At 32.2% G+C, this 24,105-nt stretch overlaps 1 protein-coding gene across 4 annotated transcripts; it reads left to right on the top strand.

Moving 5' to 3' along the window:
- The first annotated feature begins 13,063 nt into the window (after positions 1 to 13,063).
- On the top strand, positions 13,064 to 23,299 carry LOC127796445 (amino acid transporter AVT1C-like). 4 transcript variants are annotated; one of them, XM_052328594.1, is made up of 15 exons: positions 13,064 to 13,237; positions 13,323 to 13,424; positions 14,381 to 14,759; positions 15,455 to 15,668; positions 17,263 to 17,576; positions 18,251 to 18,465; positions 19,994 to 20,017; positions 20,205 to 20,385; positions 20,543 to 20,762; positions 20,944 to 21,079; positions 21,285 to 21,304; positions 21,498 to 21,643; positions 21,756 to 21,799; positions 21,910 to 21,972; positions 22,831 to 23,298. In XM_052328594.1, the coding sequence occupies exons 4-15, from the start codon at positions 15,487 to 15,489 to the stop codon at positions 22,924 to 22,926; spliced, it is 1,641 nt and encodes a 546-aa protein (XP_052184554.1). In that variant the 5' UTR covers positions 13,064 to 13,237; positions 13,323 to 13,424; positions 14,381 to 14,759; positions 15,455 to 15,486; the 3' UTR covers positions 22,927 to 23,298. The 4 variants fall into 4 exon arrangements, with proteins under 4 accessions (XP_052184554.1, XP_052184556.1, XP_052184555.1 ...); XM_052328596.1 differs by lacking the exon at positions 14,381 to 14,759 and having other exon boundaries at positions 22,831 to 23,299; XM_052328595.1 differs by lacking the exon at positions 13,323 to 13,424.
- Positions 23,300 to 24,105: the final 806 nt, after the last annotated feature.

Raw genomic sequence — 24,105 nt, 5'->3', positions numbered from 1 at the left:
ATTTATCTGAAAAAAAGTCATGTGACTTCTTATTTTGAACTTTTCAGATAAATTTATCTCTCTCCATTCGAATAAATTATCTTACACTTTATAAATAAATTATTTTCGTACAATATTATCTTATTCATTTTAATAAAAGCTACCTAAGAGTCAGATCATATAGCTGATAAACTTGTTTGGATGTTCCTTCATATTTATGTTCATTTTCAATTATTAGAAGTCTTTAATTACTATTTTGAAATGGAAGATTGTTAACTTTATTGGACGCGAAGAAAGAGATTGGAAATAAAAAAATCCACATTTTACCCTCGCATCGACATTCATTTTCTTTTATTAATTATTTTTTATTTATAATATTTTTTTTTTGATATCATTGGCTTTGTTTAAAATTTTGATTCTATACAATATAGTTATAAATTCTTATAAAATGATTTTACTAATAAACATGTAAATATTGTAATAATATTCATATAGCATGTAACTTCCCACTTTACCCTTTTCTCCACTAAAAATATCTTAGCCCCAACCCGAAGGTCTAGCTCTGACCCTACAAGAAAAGTTGTAATAGAAATCTAGCAACAAAACTTGCCACGTTCATACTTGTTTTTGTCTAGGGTTTATGGACTATATATTCCATGGGAGGAGCTAGACTTTATAAAATGGCATAAAGAAGGTGGGAGGGAGTGTACCCTAGGTAGCTAGATCTCACTAATTGCTTATCCTACATTTGTCCTAGAGAATTATAATTTTTTATATTTTTTTGTTATCAATATATAAAAGTTTGTAGTCATTATATTTTATATATTTACTAGATAAATGCATCGAAAGTGAGTAATAATTCATAAATCACATCTATTATATAAACACATAATTGTGTGAAAGTACTGTTTTAATACTTAAGGATGATCATGTATTAACGGGTACAAGTTTTCGTTATGTCCCTTTCCAAGTTGTTTAGGTGAATAACTCGGTGTACATCATTAATGTTGACATTCGTGTCAAAATACTTTAAATTCTTGGTGAAATTTGTTTGATAATAATTGAGAGTTAACTTTCTTGGTGCAGAATTTAAAGACAGTTTTCTGACTCTTATACATAGTTGTATAATTTTCTTTTTCTTTTTTCTTTGCTCAAATGACTTCATTTGTTCGCTTTTTTAGTCTTTTGTTGTGATATTCAGGATATGCCCTAATATTAAGATGCAGACGTTTTTATAGTTTTTCATTTAATAAAATTTTGATTTATAAGAAAAAACTAATTTTATTAGAAAAAAGAAAATAAATTATCAAGTTAAAATTATTTAATGTGAGTAACACTTAAAAGAAAAGAAAAGAAAAACTCTCAAGGTACTGCCGCAATTAATTAGGTGCATGCGCCGTACCTTATTTTATGAAAATTATTTAATTTGAGTGTCGCATGGGACAGCTATTATATGATGTACACAGTAGCTACGATTGTACTATACATATGCAACCACAATTATTAGGGTTGATTAATTATGATAGTTAGATGCTCATGATTAATCTATTTCTTTATATAAGTAAACATTAAATCTAGTGTTATAAATTTTTCTTAGATTTTTATTTGTTAATATATTTTTTATATGTTTCATTTAAAAAATCATAATAATAAAAAATATCATTATATAGTAAACTATTATGATTTTCTTTCTGTAAATAAGAATTTTATTGAGAATAACAGAAAAAAAAAAAAGTCTACATAACTTTAAGGTAAAACATATTTAGAGCCTCACAATAAAAGATCGTACTAAAAATTTTAAATAATTAATAAAAATATATAATTCTCCTTACATTAAAAGTAAAAATACAAATATTAGAAAAAATCTTCATCAACTAATATGATTTTCAAATTAAATAAGATACGAATCGTCTTATCATTAAGATAGGACTATTTTTTTACTCATACGTGCAAGTAGGGATGGTTTAAGGCATAGGGCCCCAAGAAAATGGCACACGAAAAAAAAGATGAGAGAAGCTGAAGAATATACTAAAGGGAGGAGATGTTGGAGAGTGAGAGAGGCGTAAGAGGAAGGAGACAGCGGACGCCGACGAGAGTTGGGAAACTAGGAAAGGCAATCGCCAGCGATAGAAAGGAAACTAAGAGCAAGAGACAATAGACGTGTGGTCGTTAATCAAGTGGCGGTGACATTACTTAGTGCTAACGCAAGACAACAAGAGAAAGAGAAAGAGAGAGCTATAGTCAACTACGCTATTGTCGCCTTGCCTATGGCTCACCAACTCTTAAAGTCGCCCGTGTGCAAAGCCTATGAACTATCCAAATCACACTACTTTTTTTATTGCTCAAGGGGTCTAAGGTTATGATCAACTATACTCTTAAGTCCGTAGATAAAACTTAGCGAGATCTAGAATCTTATTAAACAAATATAAATCACCTTATAAAATAATTACCCACTAATTATGAGCTACCTAAATCTGTACTCTTTCAAGTTCAAAGATGACACGAAGAGAGACATAATTCTTAAACGTAAATCTACTGAGTAGAATAATCCAGAGCCCACTGATTATTTCATAACGTTATATGTTGATGCACTAAACTTCTATGAACCCATGGGTCAGTTTAGCACCTCAAGATGTTGGTGATGATGTGGATATAAGCCTCCCCACAAACCCTTTTTTCCTCACTTCCTCATCAGTTCTCAGTTCCAATCTCTCTCGCTCTCTCTCGCCGATTCAAACCTCACTGAGTAATTCTCCATGTTCATCGACCCCTCAGCGTCTGGTCAGTCTCTTTCATGGCGCCTTGATTTGGTCATGATGATCTTGATCTAGCAAGAAAAATCTGCAAATCTTGAAAATTCTACTTTCTCCTTGATGATCTCTCTCTCCCTCTCTCCCATAGAAAATTTCCTGTTTGGATCATTGATTCCGTATGTTCTCCATCAGATTTAGAATTAAAAAAATAAGAATATTAGAGTAAAGCTTTCAGATTTCTTTTCTGGGTCTTTTCTTCTGAAAGATGCATTGCTTAGGGTTCCACTGGGTGACTTTTCTACCTTCCAATCAGTGACGAATTTGAAGATGTGCACGCAGATGTATACACACACACATATATAGTTATTTACAGATCGGCCAATTGTTTTCTTTCCCCTTTAATTAACTTTCCTTCTCCTCTTCCTGTTCATCTTTCTTTAACAGTTTGAGTACTCAAGATCTTCCTTTCTTCAATCTTCTGCTCTGAGAACTAATCCATCCCCAGAGAGAACGATTCTACCTTGGCTATACATCTCCATGCCATGCATGGATCGACGAAGAGTCATTGTTTGCAGCTGCAGTATCATCAAGATTCACATCCAATGCACGGCGGAACATAGGAAAGAACAGTCGATTATTATTTCGGTCTATTATGGAGTGATTTGGTAACGGAACTGAAACACTTAAAAGGCAGTTGCTTCGGTTCAGTTACTAAATTATTTCATCACCGACCCAAATACCCGAATGCTCACCCCTAGTGGTTTGAAGATGGGAATCTTGATGATGCTGCATCGGCAACCAACGGCTATATATATGCTCCAAATCTAAGATCTATTTTCCCTATAAACACGACGCTCTCCAAACTTCTGCAGAACGAGAAATCTCATGTACTGAAACACCATTTGAACTTGGATAAGATTGCAAGGTGATTTCTTGACAACTATATGTGGACTTTGGTTTGATTTGGTTTGGGTTTTATGTTCTGAAATGGATTTCTCATCTCTCTGGTTGATCGACTTCCTGTTCAATTTGCAGAGAGGAAAATTAAAGAAGTCAAAGGTGAATGAAAGATATATAGCAACCAAATTAGTAGATGTATACCAAAGGTAAGGGGATCTAAGGCTTTGGCAGTTGGCTTTTTGCTAACTTGTATGCCAACACAGAGAGCAGATATATATACATATATATATGGATTTAAATTTTCTATTGATGAGAAATATTATGAGCCATTTTGGCAGAAATTAATTAGTTGATCTGCTGGAGTTTGAGCTATGACTTAACCCTTTGTCATCCTTAGTCTGTTGCAAGTATGTTGAAATGTTCGGGGTGAGCGATGGACCAAGTATGTTGAAATGCAAAAAACCCAAGATTTGAAGTTAAACATTTGGTGGGATATTGCTTTAGTTCTGAAATGGGCATACAGTATACTGTTCCAAGCATGTTGTCAAAGTTGAATTGGATGGAAATTATAGATGGAGCCTCTCTGGGTACTTGAAGGGGGGAATCATTTTGAGGTGATGTACCACAGTCAGTGCCATGACTGGGGTTCATTCCCTGGCAGTTGGTACAGTATTGCTTTTTTTTTTTTTTTAAATAATGGAATAAAGATTTGAAATGTTGTTATTGTTATGTTATAGGATAGTCACGGGTTAGCTTGCTTCTCAACAATAACCCTAAGGTGAACAGGCATCTTGCAAATTTGTCCTTCGCCATATACCCCACCTCCATTTCCACCACCCCCCTATGTTTGTGGCTTTCTGGTTTGTACGTTTGCTTTAATATCAGAGGGCATGTTCTCCTTTGATGATGCAATTGCTTTTCCAGTTAGTTGTGATCACTGAATCACAAACACGGTAAGTCAATTAATGAAATAGCATTTAGTGTTTTAATTAATTAATTGGGTTAATAGAGAGAGAGATTGTTTATCTAAATTGGCTGCATCGATCACTACTGCTATGAGTAGCAAATTAAGAAAGATGCAAGTATTTTCTTAGGAAGAACATAAACTTTTTTTTGTTAGACAATCTGCTGTTCTTTCCTCAATCAATAATTCTAAGAGATCTCCTATGAGAATTTGTTCAACACACATAAACAACTAAGTAACAACATATATATATGAAAATAATAAGCTTATCTCTCTTGCTAGGGTTTGTTCCTAGAGATTTTTGGGCATCGCTTATTCCTTTATAGTAGTGCTCTTTGCCCTTTCGATCTTCCTTTCCTCTTTTGATCTATCCTAAATATAGGACCTTCCCCCTTTTGTTTTTCCCATCATTTGACAACGCCCTTGCCTTCTTTTGCGCTAGGGCGTTCAAATCTTGCCATTTTTTTGTCCCTTCACGCACTGCTCAACCATAGGGTTCCTAGAAGATTTTACTAGTGACCCACAAGGGTGCATGCCACCTTAGTCTGGTTTGGAGACATTGGTCCATCCCATTTGGGGTCGAGTGTGAAAGTTCAATCTTTACCCCATTCTTTCGAACCAATGCTACAATTATTTTCTTTCTTAAGTGTCGTATTGTTATTTTACTTCCCTTGCTTGTTTGGATGGCTTATATATAAATCTAGCGACGTCTATGGTTTAGCTATGTTTAAGCTATTCATTAGGAGTATTGGGCTTATGATTGTTTAGTGCATTTCCCCTATCAGATTGGGCTTACCCTTGTGCATTAATTGTAATATATATATATACACACACACTTCCTAGCCAAAAAAGATGCATAAAAATCAGAATTAACAAAAGGGTGTCGTTCTCAGAGGGAGAAAAAAAAAGAGAAGAAAAATCAAAAGGATGTTGGAGTGGGAGTTATATTAGTCTTTTGAAAAAATGATGAATTATTGATTAATTAATTTAAAATAACAATTGATAATCGATGAGAATGTCTCAAGTGGAAATTGTGGGGAAAACTCACAGGTTTTGGCATCTGAATCTCAATGCTTAATTAATGCCCCTTTTAGACTTTAATTAATATTGATTAATGCTCTCCAGTAATTAATTGGCATTAATTGCTCAGATTCAGGGTTTACAGAATTGGATCAAATATGGTGTTGGCTTGAAGTTCTTTTGTTACAATATATATAGATATATATTTAATTTTTTAACTTTATATTTTGAATTGAAAAACATAAGAAAGTATGACGATTTATTTGATCCCTCTCCAACTAAAATGAATTGGGCTCGAAGTTAAAGGACAATGGCTTATTTAACACTTCAACTTAAAAATAATAATATAAAAGATAAAATTAACCCTTCTATCTATTAACTTATAATTTTAAATAAGATACTGATTAACAATTTAACAAGAACCATAAACAACACAAAATAGAGCTGAAAGAAATTGGCCTTTGCCCATTGCCATCACCATGGAGGAACAGAAGGATTCGGTAGCTATATATTGCTTTCTTTTCTCATTCCCAACACGATCGAGATCATGTCATTGCTACCACCATGCTTCAAAAAATAGCCTCTCATCACCATTCTTCACATGTCATTATCATCGTCAAGGAGTCCAACACCAAATAGGGAGTCGAACAGTCCCATGGTAGAACCTATTAGAGAATCTCAATGCCATGGTTGACCAACAAGTAGTGGTGGTGGAGATGGCCAAGAGGCTAGCTAACCACGTCCAGCCATCTTCCCTGGAATACCTAAAGAGAGAGACTCTCAATCAAAAGTATTTTCTGGTCCAGCTTCGGCCGCGGGAGATGTTTTGAATTATTGAAGAAAGAGATAATCGAAGAAATTAATGGAGTTTTAAAAATGAGTTATTGCAATATTAAAAAAAGAGTGATGTGACAGTTTATCTGAACTATATCTGTTAGACGTCTTTTCATGAGTTATCATATCATCGCTGTTCATCTTTATTGAAGATGAATAGCGTTAAATTTATGAAATTGTGTTTCTATCATAAAAAATAAAAAAGACAAAGGATAAAAAAAAGCTCGAGAGTCTATTATTTTCTTCTTGAATCTTGATATCATGCTCCAATTGCAGACCAAACTTGTGGTCCAAATTGGGCAATTCAAACCAAATATCATTATTTTTTTAAATTAAAATGGGACAGAATAGAAAAATCTTATCAATCAAGTTGGAATACAGGGTGAATCTCTGACTAGATCAATGCCCCTTTTGGCAAACTCACGGCCATGCAGCAGAACTGAAAAACTTCGTACCATATGCTAAAGCAGCTGCTGTGGGCTCAAAGCCTGGCTGGCGCTGCACAGCTGCTGAGCTTTTTGTGCAAATTTATTGCACCAAAATCACTATATAAATATAAATATATATATGCACTACACTATAGTAAGTTTTATTTTTATAAATATTTAAATTTAACATTTGTGATAAATTTCTCTATTAACCTCTTGTACATTTACATTGATATATGATATAAAATATAAAAATGTCATAAAAAATGTTAAACTTAAGTGTCTAACCAAATAAAGAAATCCACTCTTAACTCTTTGATTTTGTTTAATTGAATGATAAGCCGATCTTATTCTTTTATATGAGTAAATTAATGTTGCTCCAACTCCTATAAAACCCATCTCTAAGGGAGAAAAGCAAGCTATCAGTATCGATTGAATGTTACTAACCTTATGCTTCATTAGAGCATTCGAGATAAAGACTCAACTCACTTTTGTTTTATAGGAAAAGAAAAATTAATCCCAGTTATAGTCGTAAATAAAGAAATTTTTGATTAAAGGAGTGTCATCGTAAGGGTTGATGGTGATTCAATTCCAAAAGAAATACCTGACTTGTTTATACTTTAAGTTTAGAGATTAATTTAATAAAAAAATAAAATTCATTCAATGTCGAATTATATGCTCAAAATCCAAAAGGCAAATACTTAATTTAATTAACATTGTTGTGGCTAATTCAAAGACTTTTTAAAAGATATCTCAATCAGTAACCTAAAATTTAAGAGATATACAATTAATTGATTTGTGTTAAATCATATTTTTAATACATTCTATACATTATAAAACATCAATATCTCATGTGTACCCCAAAATTTTTCAAAAATTAAACTATTTTCCTTTGATCAATGATATATATATATATATACAAATGATGAGAAATGAATGACATTTCACAGGCATCAAACTCGTACGCACTGCCAGGGCCACGCTTGTGACATGAATGTGAAGCAGCTTTTTTATTTCTTTTATAAAAATAAAAAGGGGTAAGCACTCAAAGTTTTTATTATTTTTAACTTCAAACACATTATATTCACCATTCAAAATATTTCGACTTTATACTAAGAGTGTGTTTGATAACATAAAAAATACATGAAAAATATCACATCTAAAGAATTAAATTCCATCTTTGGTGTTTAACACACTATATTTTCCATGGAATTGAATTCCATGGTATAATCATTAAAGTATGTTTTTACTTTATTTCTATGAAAAATTTCATCTAAAGGGGAAATAATTTTTATTTTCCATGCAAGTTGAAAAATATTTTTCTTTCTAACTAAATATTATCAAACACACCCTAATAGAACATATATACAATTAATAATTGATTGAAAATGTCGTTATCAAGTTGTTTGGAGTTTACAAAAAAGAAAATAATTATAGAGCGCAAAGAACTCCCACCGCAAACACTCTAATATTTAAGTTAAACATTGAAGAGTTGAAGATTATATTAAAATCAATATCAGAGATATACCTTTTCTAAAACAAGAGTTTATTTATTTATAAAGGAGTATAAAATTTTCTTAAAGCTCTTATAATTTAAATTATTACAAATAATATTTATTTAAACATTCTAGAATTCACTAAAATTAGGATTTGATGGATAACATTTATCTAGATATTCCAATGTCTTATTAGAATTAAAAAAATTTATGAATAATTTCTATCTTTTTTGTTTGACTCTTAGATGGATTTTCATGTGTTAAAATTGTCCAGTTTGGTCGTTGTGTAGGACCCCCTCGGTTAAGGGAAAATTACACATTTTTAGACCAAAATTTTAGACTTTTTAAATTTTTTAATAAGTTTTTGACTATCACACAACAACAATAATAATATTCTATCGTTATAGAAATAGATGACCATGTTAAGATTTAGATACAAACTTTTAATCTCCTTTATTTTTTTTCTTCCACAAAAATATAATTCAAAATTTTCTTTTCTTGTTGTTTTTATTGGGCTACTCGATATTGAAGCTTTTCCAAATCTGCTATTGGGCTTCTCCTGGTCTGGATGGGTAAGGTGACTGTTATGGGCTCACAGGCCCATTAAATTCTGGGCCTTACCTGGACTTCGTTATTAGTGCCAAGAAAATGCTTGTGATTCTGTCACGTGGCATTCACCTACGTCTGGCCAGTAGTGAAGGTACTGTAGGCCATCCCATAGCAGATACCTCCACCGGTACCGGCACATCAATAGATCCATTCTATGGGCTGCCGCCGAGATCCCGGTCTGTGACGTGGCGATAAGATCGCGTTTTTTCACATATAATTGCCGGTATTGTCTGTATACAGCCCTAAACGTATATAATAATTTATAATATATGCATAACTGGCATATTATATTATTTTATATAAATTAATTTAAAAACAGACATTCGTCATCACACGTGACATTCTCCTTGATCGATCCATTAAGATTTGCTTTACAGGGCATATCGTCGAGGACAATTCGTCCAGTTGTCACCAACACGTTATATGGCAATGGCTGAGTGTCAGAAAGGGTATTAATTAATTGTTTTTTATTTTAAAAGGAGAAACAAGTGTTAAAAGGTGTAATAATTCATATCCATAATATAAAAAATGTTAAAAGGCAATTCTAAAAATGGAGAGAACAATTAAATATTTTTAAGATTATCATTTTTGTACGATTTATCGTCACTCGTACTCTCGATAACAATGACACTCTTAATTATACGTAATTCTACCTTTAATCTATGAGACATGACAATAATCTTGTATAAGGGCCGATCCATAACTGATTGAGAACGAATAATTGCCTCTAACTTTTAAAATTACTTATCATTGTCGTGTAAATTACTATATATTTTAATTTTAGCTTATCTTGAAATAAAAAAAGTGGGGACAATTAAGTAATGTTAATTAAAATGGGAAAGAGAACTAAAAAAACAAAAGAAACAAAAAAGAAAGGGAGGGAATATAAATAATGTTGGGATAAAAAAGTAAAAAATAAATAATTTTTGTAATAATTTAAGAATACAAAGAGACAAACCCATTTTATACACACATATATACATGGGGATGAATTTGGGTATACGTGTTTAAATACGAATTTATAATTATTTTAGTATGTTATAAAAAAAATATAATATATTGATTTAAACTTTTGCCAATTGAGTTATTTTAGTTTTGGCTTAAAATAAATCTATAACTCACCTACTTCTCAATCTAGATCAATGGATAAATTAATCATGAGTCAAAACTCATAGTCCAATTTTTATAAGAATGAATGATTATCGTCATTTTCATGTATGATAGAATATTATTTTATGTGCGAATGCTTAATACTATAAATATAATATTTTATTTATAAAATTATAATCAAAATAATAATACAAGTAAAGCAAGAAAGTCATCAAAATAAGTTATAATTTAATAATTAATTATTTAAAAAATCAATTAAAATATTTTATAATTTTAACAATATCACTCCATGTTTATCACCATAGCCGTGGGTGCGTCTCCCCTTGCTATTAAGTCCAAAGTACATGATTTAATTATTTTGTTCCTTTTATTTAATGGCCATGAAGTTCATCATGTTGATTGAGTCGATGTATACATGGATGACTCAAGAGATAACCATTTGATCCCTGAAGTTATAAAAAATTATACTAACGCCCAGTTATGCAAATAAGTCTCATTTAAAATTCTAATATTTACCTTATTGGTGACAATCACTCGCCATTTTCTTTTTGACAGAGTTAGCTAACAAACAAAAACTAATTTAAGATAATAATAAATAAAGATACTTAAGTTGATATATACACATTTTTTAAGATAATAATAAATAAAAATTATACAATTTCGAGTTAATTACATATTTAAAATTTTTATTATTTTAATTATACTCCTAAACTATGCTTAACTTATCATTCTCAACCAATTTGTTGAAATATGTAATTGACTCAAAATTGTATAATTTAAAAATATAATTAAAATATCAAAAAGTTTAAATATCTAAATAAAAAAAACGTACAAATATAGAAGCTAAAATATATATTTTGCAATATTTTCTTACTTAAAAGTATGTTGACCTTATTTAAGAAAGATCAATGATTATCATAAATAATTTGACTCATCACTTAATTTATCAATTTTATTATCTAAGCTTGAGTCGCGGTAAATATGTGAAAAACTAATTTAATTAGAAACAAAGCTTTTCATAAGATAATAATTATACTTTTGGTCATCGCCATGAAAGTATACTATACAAATATTTTCATTAATTTAATTTAATTTAAACATAAGTTACATTGACTAGTGAATTACATTATATTAGTTTTTAAAATTTGTATTGTTTATATTAATGCATTGAATGTCAACATTATTAACAGGGTTTGAGAAAAAAAAAATAAAAGAGAAATTGAATTTTAATAGAAATCAAAATCTAATGATTGTAAAAATAAAAATTAAAATAAAAAGATGAATTTAGTATAAGTGCAAAATTAAAGAAATGACAATATAATTTATCAACAATTTTAAACATCTATTTTAATATTTTTTTTCAGGTAACCATTCAAATATTTTATTATTTCAATTATATTATTAAATTTATATTTTTGAGTCAATTTAATTTTTGTATGTTGATTTTTTTTTATATGTTAACTCGAACTTTTTATTATTCTGATTACATCTATAGCAAGGGCAAAGCCACACGAGGCGCCAGAATTTTTTTTAAATTCTATTTTTTACAATGATTTACTACTAAAAATAAATAAAATTATATTATACTTTATTATTAGAAATAAAGAAAGTTATATTATAGTTTTCTACTAGAAATAAAAAAAAGAGAGTAAGTATTGAAGAAAGCAAGTATATAATGGCCTAGTAGTAACCATCACAATATTTTTTATAATTTGCTCGTAATTTTATTTTTTTACAATGGTGATAAAAAAAATAAGTATTAAAGAAAATTGTGAAGCAAAGAAAACAAGTATGGATGAAATTTATATTGAAGAAAATGAACAAGTTAACAAAACAAGTATAGAGTAAATTATTGTTGCACAACTTCATATGAATCTCGACTTAAAAATTACAATAATGAATTATAATGTTAATCTTCGAGATTAAATTTGAAAAGTCTAATTGCAAAGAGATCTGTGTTAGTTTTGAAATCAAGACGATTTATTTCAACTTGATTTGATGAATTTAGTGATTGGTTGGAATATAGCATAAACAAATATGTTGTATTTTACTTATATTATTATATTTTTAAAACAAATAATGGGAAATAAAGAGTGATGATTCTTTTGCGAAAGAACTCAATAATTTTTTTTTTTAAATGATGAGACTTTAAGTTCATGTTAGAGATGCAAATAGTGCACACAATTAAGTTTAAAAAAATTGTGAAGTCTTAATAAATCAAGAACAAATATCGAGATAGTTTTTTTTAGACAATTAGAACAAATATTGTGTGATTATTGAATTTGTTTGAATATATCAATTGATTGTGTTTGATTTATTCTACGATAAGAACTAGTTTTTTGTAGTCATGACGAGTCTAAAGATTTAAATAATAAAGATAATTTTTTTGAACAATTATAATTTATAGTATGAAAAGCTGTAAGAAATAATTGTAAATTTTTTTTTATATTTTAATATTATCATTATTATCTTATTTTTGAATTATATTTTTTGTATTTAAATTCGCCCTCACTAAATCAATTTCTGGCTTCGCCCCAGTCATCTAGACTAGCATTTTGAGTCAATTTAATATCTATACTTTGATGTGAATAGAGTTTGATATATATTTTGTCATTTTATTTTATTTTTTTCATATATAAAAGTATATGAGTTAAATTGACTAAAAAATATAAATTGAAATGTGTAATCGAAACAAGGAAATGTTTGAATTGTCATATGAAAAAAAAATCAAAATATAGGGGGTTAAATTGAGTTGAAAATTAGGTTTAGGGTGTAATTGAAATAATAAAAAAAATTTATATAGTGTGTGAAAAAAATATAAAATTATAAAAGTAAAAATATGAATTTATCAAAAAAAAAAGAATATATGTATAAATTATACGAACTATAAACATTTTACACGGAACCAAAGGGACGGAAGCGGCAACTGCAATTTACTTTTTTATTTCGAATCAGCAATTTGCATATACGGACGGACTCTTTGCTGAAAAGGAGAGAGAAACGGACAGAGCAGAAGAAGTACGTCATTTGCATTTTGCGATACGGTCTGTACAAAAACCAGCGAGCGGAACTCTCCGCACGCCGCCAACGAAGTCCAGGAGCAGCTCTCCGTCTCTCTCTCTCTCTCTCAATCTCTGTGAAAAGGTATGGAACTTTTCGATCGAAATTTCTGTAGTTTCAACTTCGTCATGGTTTGATCGGCTTTTCAACTTGTTTCATGTTTCCGAAGCATTCATCGTCTCCCTATCGTTTTCGCTTTCGAAGCGGTTTCGAATAATCTCGAAACAACTTTCCTGCTTTCTAAAGCCGGAAACAGAGTCCAGAGCACGTTGTATGTATTTTTCTCCGGAAATAGAGACGGACTAGTTTCAGAATTTTATTCATTCAAGCTATTCTTCACCGTAAACTCTTTTCTCGTTGTTGCGTATATGCTTGCGAGCGCGCGCGCGCGCGTATGTGTGCATGTCAAATCGTTGATTTGTTTTTTATGCATTCCGGACTCCGGTAAGCTAGAGATCAGTGATTCACAAGGTACATTGGTATTCCTGCAAGTAGTTATTTTCTCTGTAGGTGATTTGACACGATCATGACAGGGAATTTGTGATTCAGAATTTCATTCAATCAAAGCTAGTTTTTTGACAGTAAACTCTTCTCTTATTCTCATAGAAACGTATATTTCAAATTGTTCATTTGTTTTTTTATGCAGAAAGGTGATGCCTCCTGGACTCTGGTTTAATGTTTCATAAAACTAGAGATGCACATAGTGACTTACGTTACTATTCATGAAAATAGTTCATTTTGCAATTTGACGGAGATAAAGGAGCTCTAATTATTGAAATTATATAATTTCTAGTTGCATTAGAACTTTATTTATTTAAGAGCTTTAATTTTTTGATTTTACCAAGATGTAGTTGGTTTGATTAGGATTTTAAATGGATTACGTGGTAGAACTTAAGTGATATTGGGTTACCATATTAGATGGGATTAGTTCTTTTAAAAAGAGACCGAGGTGTTATGAGAGTTGTATTAAGCCTATAAATATAGTTTATTAATGTAATCCGAAATTATGTTTTTTTTGGAGGAAGAAAGGTTCTGAAGAGCTTGAACTTCTTTCCTTCTTCTTTATTCCTTCTCCCCCTTTTTATCTCCTCTTTCGTTTTGGATTCTGTTTCTGCGAATTTCCTCCCTTTCTTTTCTTGTTATCTTCTTATTCTTCTCTCCCATGTATTTTCTCAGTTTCTTCTTTCCAGTGCTCACCAATTTCCTACATGTTTCACATCAAATTAGGTACTGGAGACTTACTCTATTCCAATCTCACTGGCTGTGTTTTTTCTTGAACCAAATCCGCTAATAGACAGGCTTGCTACAATCTACAACCATTGGCACCGTCCACATCAGTCTTCAATCAATCTTATTCAGCACCTGTCATCCTGCTACTAGATTTTGCAGCCATCAAAAGCCACTAGCCAAAGATCGAGATCTCCGAGACATCAGAAAAGCATCAGAAAGTTAACTGCAAGCTTTGTGAAACAATTTCATAGCAGTTCATTATTGTTACAGGTGTTGCATAGTTGAGCTATTGCTATAACCTTATTCTCATCGTGGAACACTGCGACAATCAATAAAGAGAAGATCCATGCCAACATTGTGGCTAGTTTGAGTTATGGTATTCTTTTAACTCTGCAGATGAGAGTTACAATTCTTTTAGGACTTCATAATTCTAGTCGTGTTGGGATTTTATTTATTCAGGAGCTTTGAGTATCAGGATTTTTTGATTTTGTCAAGATATATTTTAGTTATATTAGGTCTTTTTAATAGGTTATGTGGTAGAGTTTTAGTAGTATTAAGTTAATATGTTAAATGGGAGTAATTTTAGAAGAATTCTAGATTAGGAGTTATCTGAACCCTGTGGATATGGATTATTGATATAATCCAAATTATGGGTTTTTGGGGAATGAACAAATGTTCAATGCTTGAAAGAGGCTCTCTCTCTCTCTCTCTCGCTCCTGTTCTTCTATTTTGGCTCCTTCCTTTCTTTTTGCCCTCACCTCTTCTCATCTTCTCTTCTCCTAAGTTCCACATTACCAATTCCATTATGAAAAAGCTCCAGAAAATAAGACAATAGGAAATACTGAAATAGACTAAATCAACTATATAGAGGTAAGCATTTCACTTTGATTAGTGCTGTTTGTTTCAATTTCTCCTGTTGATTGAGTTAGGTTTGAATTTTAGATCTAAATCTCAAAATCCTACGTAGTCAAAGTTGGGCAAGATTGTTTGATACACTCTCTATATAATTAAAAACTTGTTAAGAAATAAGAATACTTTGATTAATATTTTAAGGCTTGTTGTGCATTGAAGGAGAGGCTGTTGAAGGTTAGAGATACAGGAAGATGAACAATTCAGCTTCAGAACATAATTTTATTTACAGCGAGAGCGAAGATGAAGATGCTGTGAAGGAAATTAGCAAAGCCGAAGATGACGGGAATGGTTCTGATTCTTCAAAGCATTCAAATGATAACAGGCAGCAGAGCAAACCTAGTTCTGTTACCCCTGCATGGCCTCAAAGTTACAGGTCTCTTGTCCGTGTTCTGTTTTACTCCGTTCAGTTCAAATGTAGCTTTGCTGATTCATAGCTTTGTTGTATGCTTAGTGTGTTATTGCATTTAATATCATCGGAAACTTTGTTTCTTCTGGAAAACATGAATGCTGAAATGTTTCTAATGTGGTTACCTCAAGCTCTCTAAACAGTTTATAAACCATAGACCCAAAGCAGCGTAAACTTTGCACTGATTATATTTGTTATAATGATTCTCTGGATGAATTCGTTCATCATTTTGAGTTTAAAAAATGCCTGTCAAGTCTAGATTACGTAGTGAATTTTGAAGGGAAATTTGTCTATTCGTAGTTGTCATGTACCTAGGGTTTAGCCTAGGGTTTGGATTGGAAATCGGGAGGATCTGAGGGGTTTAGGATCAAGAACAGAATGATTGGAGGGAAATTGGACAGAAATGGGAGGAGATAATTGATAGAAATGAGGGAGAGTTGCAGATCTGAAAAGAGAAAGGGAGAGATTAGAGAGAGCAGAGGGAAATGGGAAGGAGATTGAGAGAGAATTCAAGAGAGGGAAATCAGAGCATTCATTTATCAATTCAAAACATAATCCTTCCTATCCTCAGCTGTGGCTTATATATAGCCTAAGTCTAACAGGCTCCCACATGCACCCATGTGCAGTACACTATAAGCATAACTGCCTATAGATAAGGACAAAGCCCTATAACAGAAAAGGGGAAAGAGAATTACAATTATTGTGTAATGCATGTAAGCTCCTACTATTATATTTACTAATCTCTCCTTGGGGATCCTTGGGGTCATGATAGTAGTTTATTGCTTCTGGTCTGCGCTAGCAATACATCCAACCTATATTTTCTGTAGTAGTAGTTATGCTGCGAAAATGTGAGCAATGATGAGAAGGATAATGGTTTTGGTCCAATGTTGCATTAGCTTAAAACAGGACAAGGTTGAGGATCCAAATCATTTCCTTTGACAGGGTTCTTTCTGCTTATCAGTTTCATCTTTCTCAAGGTTTATTTCTTAATTTGGTAACATGGGACTAATTCTAATGCATCTGTCTCGTAGTGAAAAAAAAAGTTGGCCATTTGATAAATGAACTCTTTAAGTCACAGTTTGAACAATACATTTCCATTGATACATAAAAGTGATTTTTAATTTATCTGAACTAGCCTATTCCTTCCTTGATGTCTCTTTTTTTTGTCTTCTAGACGTTTACAATTGTAGTTTCTTCAACCTCATAGTACTTTTGATACGGAATGAGGTTATACAGCAGTTTGGAGGGAGTGAAGATACCAGTTTAGTTTGTTCTTGGGTTTGTATCAGCCTGAGACAATTTCTAGAATTTATTGTTACAATTAAATAGCTGTCCTCATTTTCATGATTTGGATAATTTTCAATGAATCATGCTGTTCTTAGACGCAGTAACCTTGAAATTATCAAATTATACGTGCAAAGACAGTCACTATATATGGAAATAGTCCAATGATCTTTTAATTCTTCTATGCATGACCAAATATTCAAATGTTAGTTTTGTCTGTGATGAATTGGTTCTCTATCAAGTTCCAAACACTTATTTATTCTTAACTAAATTTCAGGCAATCGATTGACCTGTATGGTAGCGTGCTATCTCCAAATATATCAATCCTTGGAACTTCTTCATTGTCAAGACTTGGAAGTTCGTTTCTTCTCTCATCACTGACAAGGAGGCAAACTCCTGAGATATTACCTTCTGTGGCCAAACCTTTGTTGCAAACAGTAGAAGATGGGGAAAAACCAAAAGGACGGCGCAGTTCCCCTTCTCTGCTTTCTCCTATTCCATCAAGAAAGCCTTCCTCGAGGAAGTCCGCCAAGGCCTCACATGGATTTCCAGCTACTCGCCAGTGTTCATATGGCCAAGCAGTGGTAAACGGTAAGTGCCATGAGCTCAGTTTAGGTCCCCGGAAATACTAACAGTAAATTCAAGTTGTCAGGATCACCTGAGAAAATCCCTATAAATTTAAAAGATCTGTTAGTTTGAATACACTACTGGAAAATGGAGATGTTTTGTGAAGATGGAATGAATTCTTTGTGTGTTTTTACTGCACATTCAGAGGGAGAATCCTGACCGTTAAAATGATATATGAAAACTGGAGCTTGACATTTCATGAAGTCTTAAAATGTCTGATAGACATTACTTTCTAAGATGGCTACTATTTGCTTCAGGGTAACTTATCAGTGGCTGGTTCTTAGCCTTTAAAGTCCAGTTGGACTAAATAGATAGTTTAAGTTACATGGTTCAGCATGAATTGACGTCACAATGTCTAAATTTTGATATTGCACATTGCATAAAAACAAGAATGTTAGATTTCGCTGACATTTTCTGTCATCATTTCATGCAATGCAACTTTTTTGTAACTAATTAAAGTTTTAAATATGTATTTGCTCAAAATTCTTCATACTCTAGTTTACATGTCCAACTTGACTTTGTTATTTCTGCAAAATTGTGTTCTATGTTAACCATCAGATTCGGATTAAATATAAATGACCATTCCAGTAACACAGTGCGTGTGTGTGTGTATTTCCTTAATTGTGGTTCTCATGCAGGCTTGAATGTTCTATGTGGAGTGGGAATCCTTTCTACTCCTTACGCAGTCAAAGAAGGTGGATGGGTTGGCCTCTCAATATTGATGATTTTTGCTGTGCTTTCATACTACACTGGGATCCTTTTGCGCCAATGCTTGGATAGCCAACCAGGGCTTGAGACTTACCCAGACATTGGGCAGGCTGCTTTTGGCACTGTTGGACGTTTTGCCATCTCAGTAAGTCTTGCTTGTTTTTCACTTGCTTCACTTTTCCAGGATTTTTAATTTTTCTTGTCAAGGAAATTAAAGATTTTAAACAGTGTTATGGTTCATTTTGGAAATAGTTAACATACTGGAAAATTTAAAGGGAAAGAGTAACATGAACTGAAACATGGAGAAAGACGACTAAGAAAAGAATTGGGAAAAAGATGTACCTGGATTAACAAACTCGGAGTAGTTGGATTTTTAGCAGAAATGATCGACATAAAATGGAGAATGGTCGACATATCCAAATGTACTAGTTACTCATTCACAATGTACTAAGAATTCTTGCAAAATGTGCCAGCAGCACTTTATAGTGCGTAGCTTACCATAAATAACTAGCTAGTTCATTTGAATCGTTAACCTTCTTTGATTTGACAGATGTTTAAGGTTTTCTTTTAATACGGAACTTCCTTTTTTCCCAATTTCTTTGATTTTGATGTAGAATATAAGAATGAAATTTTCTCGCTGATGCTATTTTTCTCTTTCCAATTTTTTATATTCTTATACAGAACTTGTCAATTCAAATACTTTCAATTATCAAAACCCAGATTTTCCTTAATGAGATTATTAATTGGAAAAAATAAAGGTGTCCCTAGACTATGAGCTTCCCCATTTTGTGAGGGTTAGGAAAAGTTGTATTTGTACGTTGCCTTACCTTTTTCTGATTTGCAAAGATATTTCTTCAACATAAATTTGTGACACGTTCTAGTCACAAAAAAGCAAACATTATTATTGTGTGAGAATGGAATGATTTCATTCATCTTTTACACACAACAATATAGCCCTAGTTATAGGGTTATGAAATTTCAACATGGGAAAGATTACAATAGTTAAAACTAGGAAAGATTGCTTATACAAAGTTTAGAAAAGTATCCTAAATTAGAATTAAGAAAGTATTCTAAACTGATTTTAGCAATTTCTAAAAACTAAAGATTGGATCAGCAAGATTAGTCAACCTTCGTTATACCTTTCCTTTGTGTATCCTACGGGAATCAACATATTGTTATCAAGCTGGCCTTATTAATTGGAAGAATTAATAAAAAACCTAGACTGACATGAATAGGTGCTGCTAAATATATGGAAGGAAAAGCTTTTTTTTGTGCTCTTGCTAGGTACCATCCAAGTGTATATTTACCTACATGAAAGTTCTACAATTAAATTTACTGTTCTTTCATTCTTTTACTTTTCTTGTTAAGTGTTCTTTCATTCTCCATATCTGTAACAACACTCAGACGTTATATTAATTTCAAATTATTTTCAATATTATATTATCAGTAGGTTCCAAAATACCTTTCGCTGCCTTTTGAAATATAACAAAGTATTTTATTCAAGCTTAAAAGTAGTTCAAATCATATCCATCTAAATTGACCTTTGCTTTATGGAGCAAACAACAGATTTTTCATGGAAAATTCAAGAAAATAGTGTATTAATTCAAAATAAAGTTCACATCATGACTGTTGCTAATCATATTGTTGCTCCTGTTGTTCTTTTGTTGCTGCAGATAATTTTGTACGTGGAACTATATGTAAGTACAGAAGCTGATCTGAGTGTTATCATAATGCTTGTTCTTTTTTTGTTAACAGTAGTCCATTTTCTCAAACTAAAAGGTAATCTAGTAAGAATATATTTTGCTGGATTGGGACAGTTTCTACTTGCAGGGTACCATCTCAATTTCTATAGAACTGCAATCACTTCTAAGTTCTTTCCTGCAGGCTTGTTGCGTTGAATATATTATTCTGGAGACTGATAACTTGTCATCATTATTCCCAAATGCACACTTAAGTTTGGGAGGGTACGAATTGAATTCGCACCATTTGTTTGCGTTACTTAGCACACTTGTTATTCTTCCTACAGTTTGGCTCCAAGACCTCAGTGTCCTTAGCTACATCTCTGGTAAGTATGGTGAATTCTCAGTGTATTTTGAAATATATCTTCTGAATATGGTTTATTTTTTTTTCAGTTATGCAGTGTCTATCCTGCATTCTTTTTCCGTCATTGTGAGGACTGAGTAGTTTGTTCATCCTTGTTTTTCCTTTTCATTTTTGAACAGTTGGGGGAGTTGTTGCCTCAATATTAGCAGTCATATGCTTGTTCTGGGTTGGCTTAGTGGATAAAGTTGGGATTCATAGCAAGGGGTCAACACTGAATCTCACAACACTTCCTGTTGCTATTGGTCTCTATGGCTTCTGCTATTCAGGACATGCTGTCTTTCCTAATATCTATACATCAATGGCGAAACCAAGCCAGTACCCTGCAGTCCTCTTGGCTAGGTAAGCTAATGAGACCTAGTCATCCAAACTTTTAGATGAAACTAGAAGTGAACTTAATTGGATTGGAGACTCAAAAGTTCCTATTAAAATTTTGTCCACGATTTATGATTCTGTGGCATAGATTATTCTGTTCCTATAAATGGTTGTCAGGTTCCTTACTTAAAATCTATTCTGGATGCAGTTTTTGCATATGTACTTCGATGTATGTTGGGGTTGCCGTGCTGGGATACACGATGTTTGGAGAATCAACAGCATCTCAGTTCACTCTTAACATGCCTCAAGATCTGGTTGCATCTAAAATTGCTCTCTGGACAACAGTAGGCTAACACACACTTTGGTGTTTTGTTTTCTCTTAAAAGTTGTCTACTTGTGCTAGCATTCTATTTGTTATGGTTGTAGCCCGCCAAATTCAGATTGCAATCTCATTACTTGTCTTTTGATCTAGGGTTGTGAACCTTGCTTTCTCGTACTAATATGCAAATCGTTGATCATAACTTGTATCTCCTGCTTTTATTTTTGCAGGTCGTTAATCCATTTACCAAATATCCTTTTCCTTACTGAAACGATCAGATTGTCTGGTCATGTAGCTTTATTTTGCTATTGGCAGGGCCCTCCTGTTTACAAACATATTCCCTCCCTTGAGCACGGCAAGCTAAAAGGAAGTCATTTCTTCACTTCATAAAGTTTTCTTCGATCCCAATAGTATTCCTTTGTTTTTCCTTAACTGCAACCCACGTATGCATTAACCATGATGCCCGTAGCAATGAGCGTGGAGGAATTGATACCATCAAACCATAAAAAATCTCGCATGTATGCAATCCTCATCAGAACTGCATTGGTAATATCTACCTTGGTTGTTGGCCTCAGCATCCCCTTCTTCGGTGAGTTTCCATGCTTTACCACTTATTCTGTAATCCTCAGGTTAAAAGACCTTGGTTGGAAGCCGCCCTTTCGTCACCTTATTCATCTCTCGAACATTTTCTTGTTTGACAGGTCTGGTTATGGCGTTGATTGGATCTTTACTTACCATGCTAGTAGTGAGTTTTCAATTAGTTCTGCCTATTACATTATTATTTTTTTTCTCCTGCTTTAGCCTCTTTCCTTATAAAATGTGCTCACATTGTAACGATGAAATTCTCTGTTGCAGGCATTGATACTTCCATGTGCCTGCTTTCTAAGTATCTCGAGAGGGAGTGTAACTCGCTTTCAGGTAAAGCCAGCATTTATCTTGAATGTCGAGTTCTAAGAACATATATATTATTATTAGTCTTTAACCCCATAAAAATCGCACCAATGGCATGTTAAATGCTACCAAGATTCAAACTTGTTCTTTTTTTTTCCTTTGCTCGGCAGATTCAAATTTGTTCGTTTGCAAACAACTCACCTCCATTTGTAAAAACAGATGAGAGTTGTCATTTCAATATTCTTAACCTTGTTTTTTTTATTATTTATAAATCGCTGTTTTCATGAACGATTTTGAATCAATTTAATTCATTTTTAAAAAAAATTACTATATTAAAAATCGTTTGTCTCACTAGCGATTCTATTAGAGAACCTTTTATAAACGGTTACGCTGCCTATTTACCAACATGGAAGACGAAAGGGGGAATAAAATGTAGTTTTTTTGTTAAATTGTTTCATACTTGTGGTATTTTTTTTAAATTGTAGTGTTTTAAAAAAAAATTCATCAAACACTTTAGAATATGTCAAATGCATCAAATAAGGTGTTAATATTGTATTGTTACTTCCATTTCTAGACATGGATGGGACATGGCTTAACATATGTAATGGACGAGCGAGTCGATGAATTTAGAGACGCATAATAGATATGTTTTGAGGACAATTTTTAGAATGAGTTTTTGGGATAAAATCTGCATCAATAAAATTTGACAGAGAATAAAATATACAATTGAACGTCATTGCAACTCTGATTAAAATAGTATTTTTTTTTTCTTTTGTTTTGATGTGTTAACTGGTGTTTGCTTTTCTTTTACTTATGTGAATAAGTCTCCTTTACATTTATGCTTTTTGGCCCTAATTAACTAGATCTCACTGGTTTCATTGGTAGGGATGCCTCTGTATACTGATCATCACCGTAGCTGTCATATCGTCAGCCTTTGGAACCTATTCAGCCCTGTCTCAGATTGTGCAGAATTTGAATTAATTCAATCCCTGGGAGAGGGTTTCTAAAGGGATTTTGGATTATGTACTTCTCTTCTTTTGGTGGCCTTTTCCTTCTCTTCTCTGGTACCCAGCCAGTTTCTTATCTTGGTTTGTAGATAGATTAAACCAACCAATTGGAGTTGGCAACTCTACCCTTCAACCAATTTAAGTTTAAACGTGTTCCTAGTTTCTTGTTTTGGCTATCCATTCAAAGTCTTATTGTCCAATACTCGGGTTGGAAGGAAGTCGTTCAAAATATAAGCAAAGTACATATTGAATGTGTTTCTATAACTTCAAAATTATGCATCAACCACTGCGGTGGTACTCCAGTAGTATTATTGGGTTGGCAAGGCAACGATGAGGTTTTGTTTTTTGAGTATTGTGAACAGTTGGTATTCTATTATTCAGGACTTGATGGCTTGGGATTAAAGAATTGAGAGAACAATGATATTATCAATTAAAACGTATGAAATACGGTTGATTCGTTGCATCACTTGACTTAAAACACCCATTATTGAATTGAAATCCTCCAGGAAACAGAAGAGGGATGGAGAGAGATTTTCATGATGTAGTTCATTGGCAAATGTTTTTATTCTAATTGAAGCTCATATATATCGACATCGACTCTATTAAATTTCTTCTTCAAGACTCTAATTGAAACTCTTTAACATATATGGCGGAGTAGAGGAGTTCTTTAATTCTTAATTTTATGAATTTATTTTTATATTTAAGCCCATTTAAAAGAAAACCTTACAAACTAAAGTCCCAACAAAAGTTACTATCGATCACACCCAAAAGATATCCAAAAACGCGGTTTTCATAAACCGCTAATACCGTTTTCTGCTCAAAGCCGTAGAAATAGCAATTCTATTTCCTTCCTTTTTTAAAATTTTGGTTGAAATTTTATTTTGTAAATAAGCTTTAAATTTGGGAAAAGAATTCCAGAGTAAAAGTAGGAGCCATATTAACCAAGAAAATTGTTGATGATATCGCAATTCAATCATATCTAATACATATTCAGCTTGTATATGCACAACAATAATAAATAATAAAGTTTATCTTCATTTTCAAATTTATCAAAAAAAAGAAAAAATCACCCATTGCCATGCATTTATGATCTAAATGGCAGCATATAATTAAACATTGAAATAATAGGATTATGTGCTGAATATTTTTTCTA

Source organism: Diospyros lotus, chromosome 3 (assembly GCF_014633365.1).
Source record: "Diospyros lotus cultivar Yz01 chromosome 3, ASM1463336v1, whole genome shotgun sequence".
NCBI classification, from domain to species: Eukaryota; Viridiplantae; Streptophyta; class Magnoliopsida; order Ericales; family Ebenaceae; genus Diospyros; species Diospyros lotus.
The sequence above is the reverse complement of the archived record's forward strand: the minus strand, read 5'-3'. Positions and strand labels throughout refer to the sequence as shown.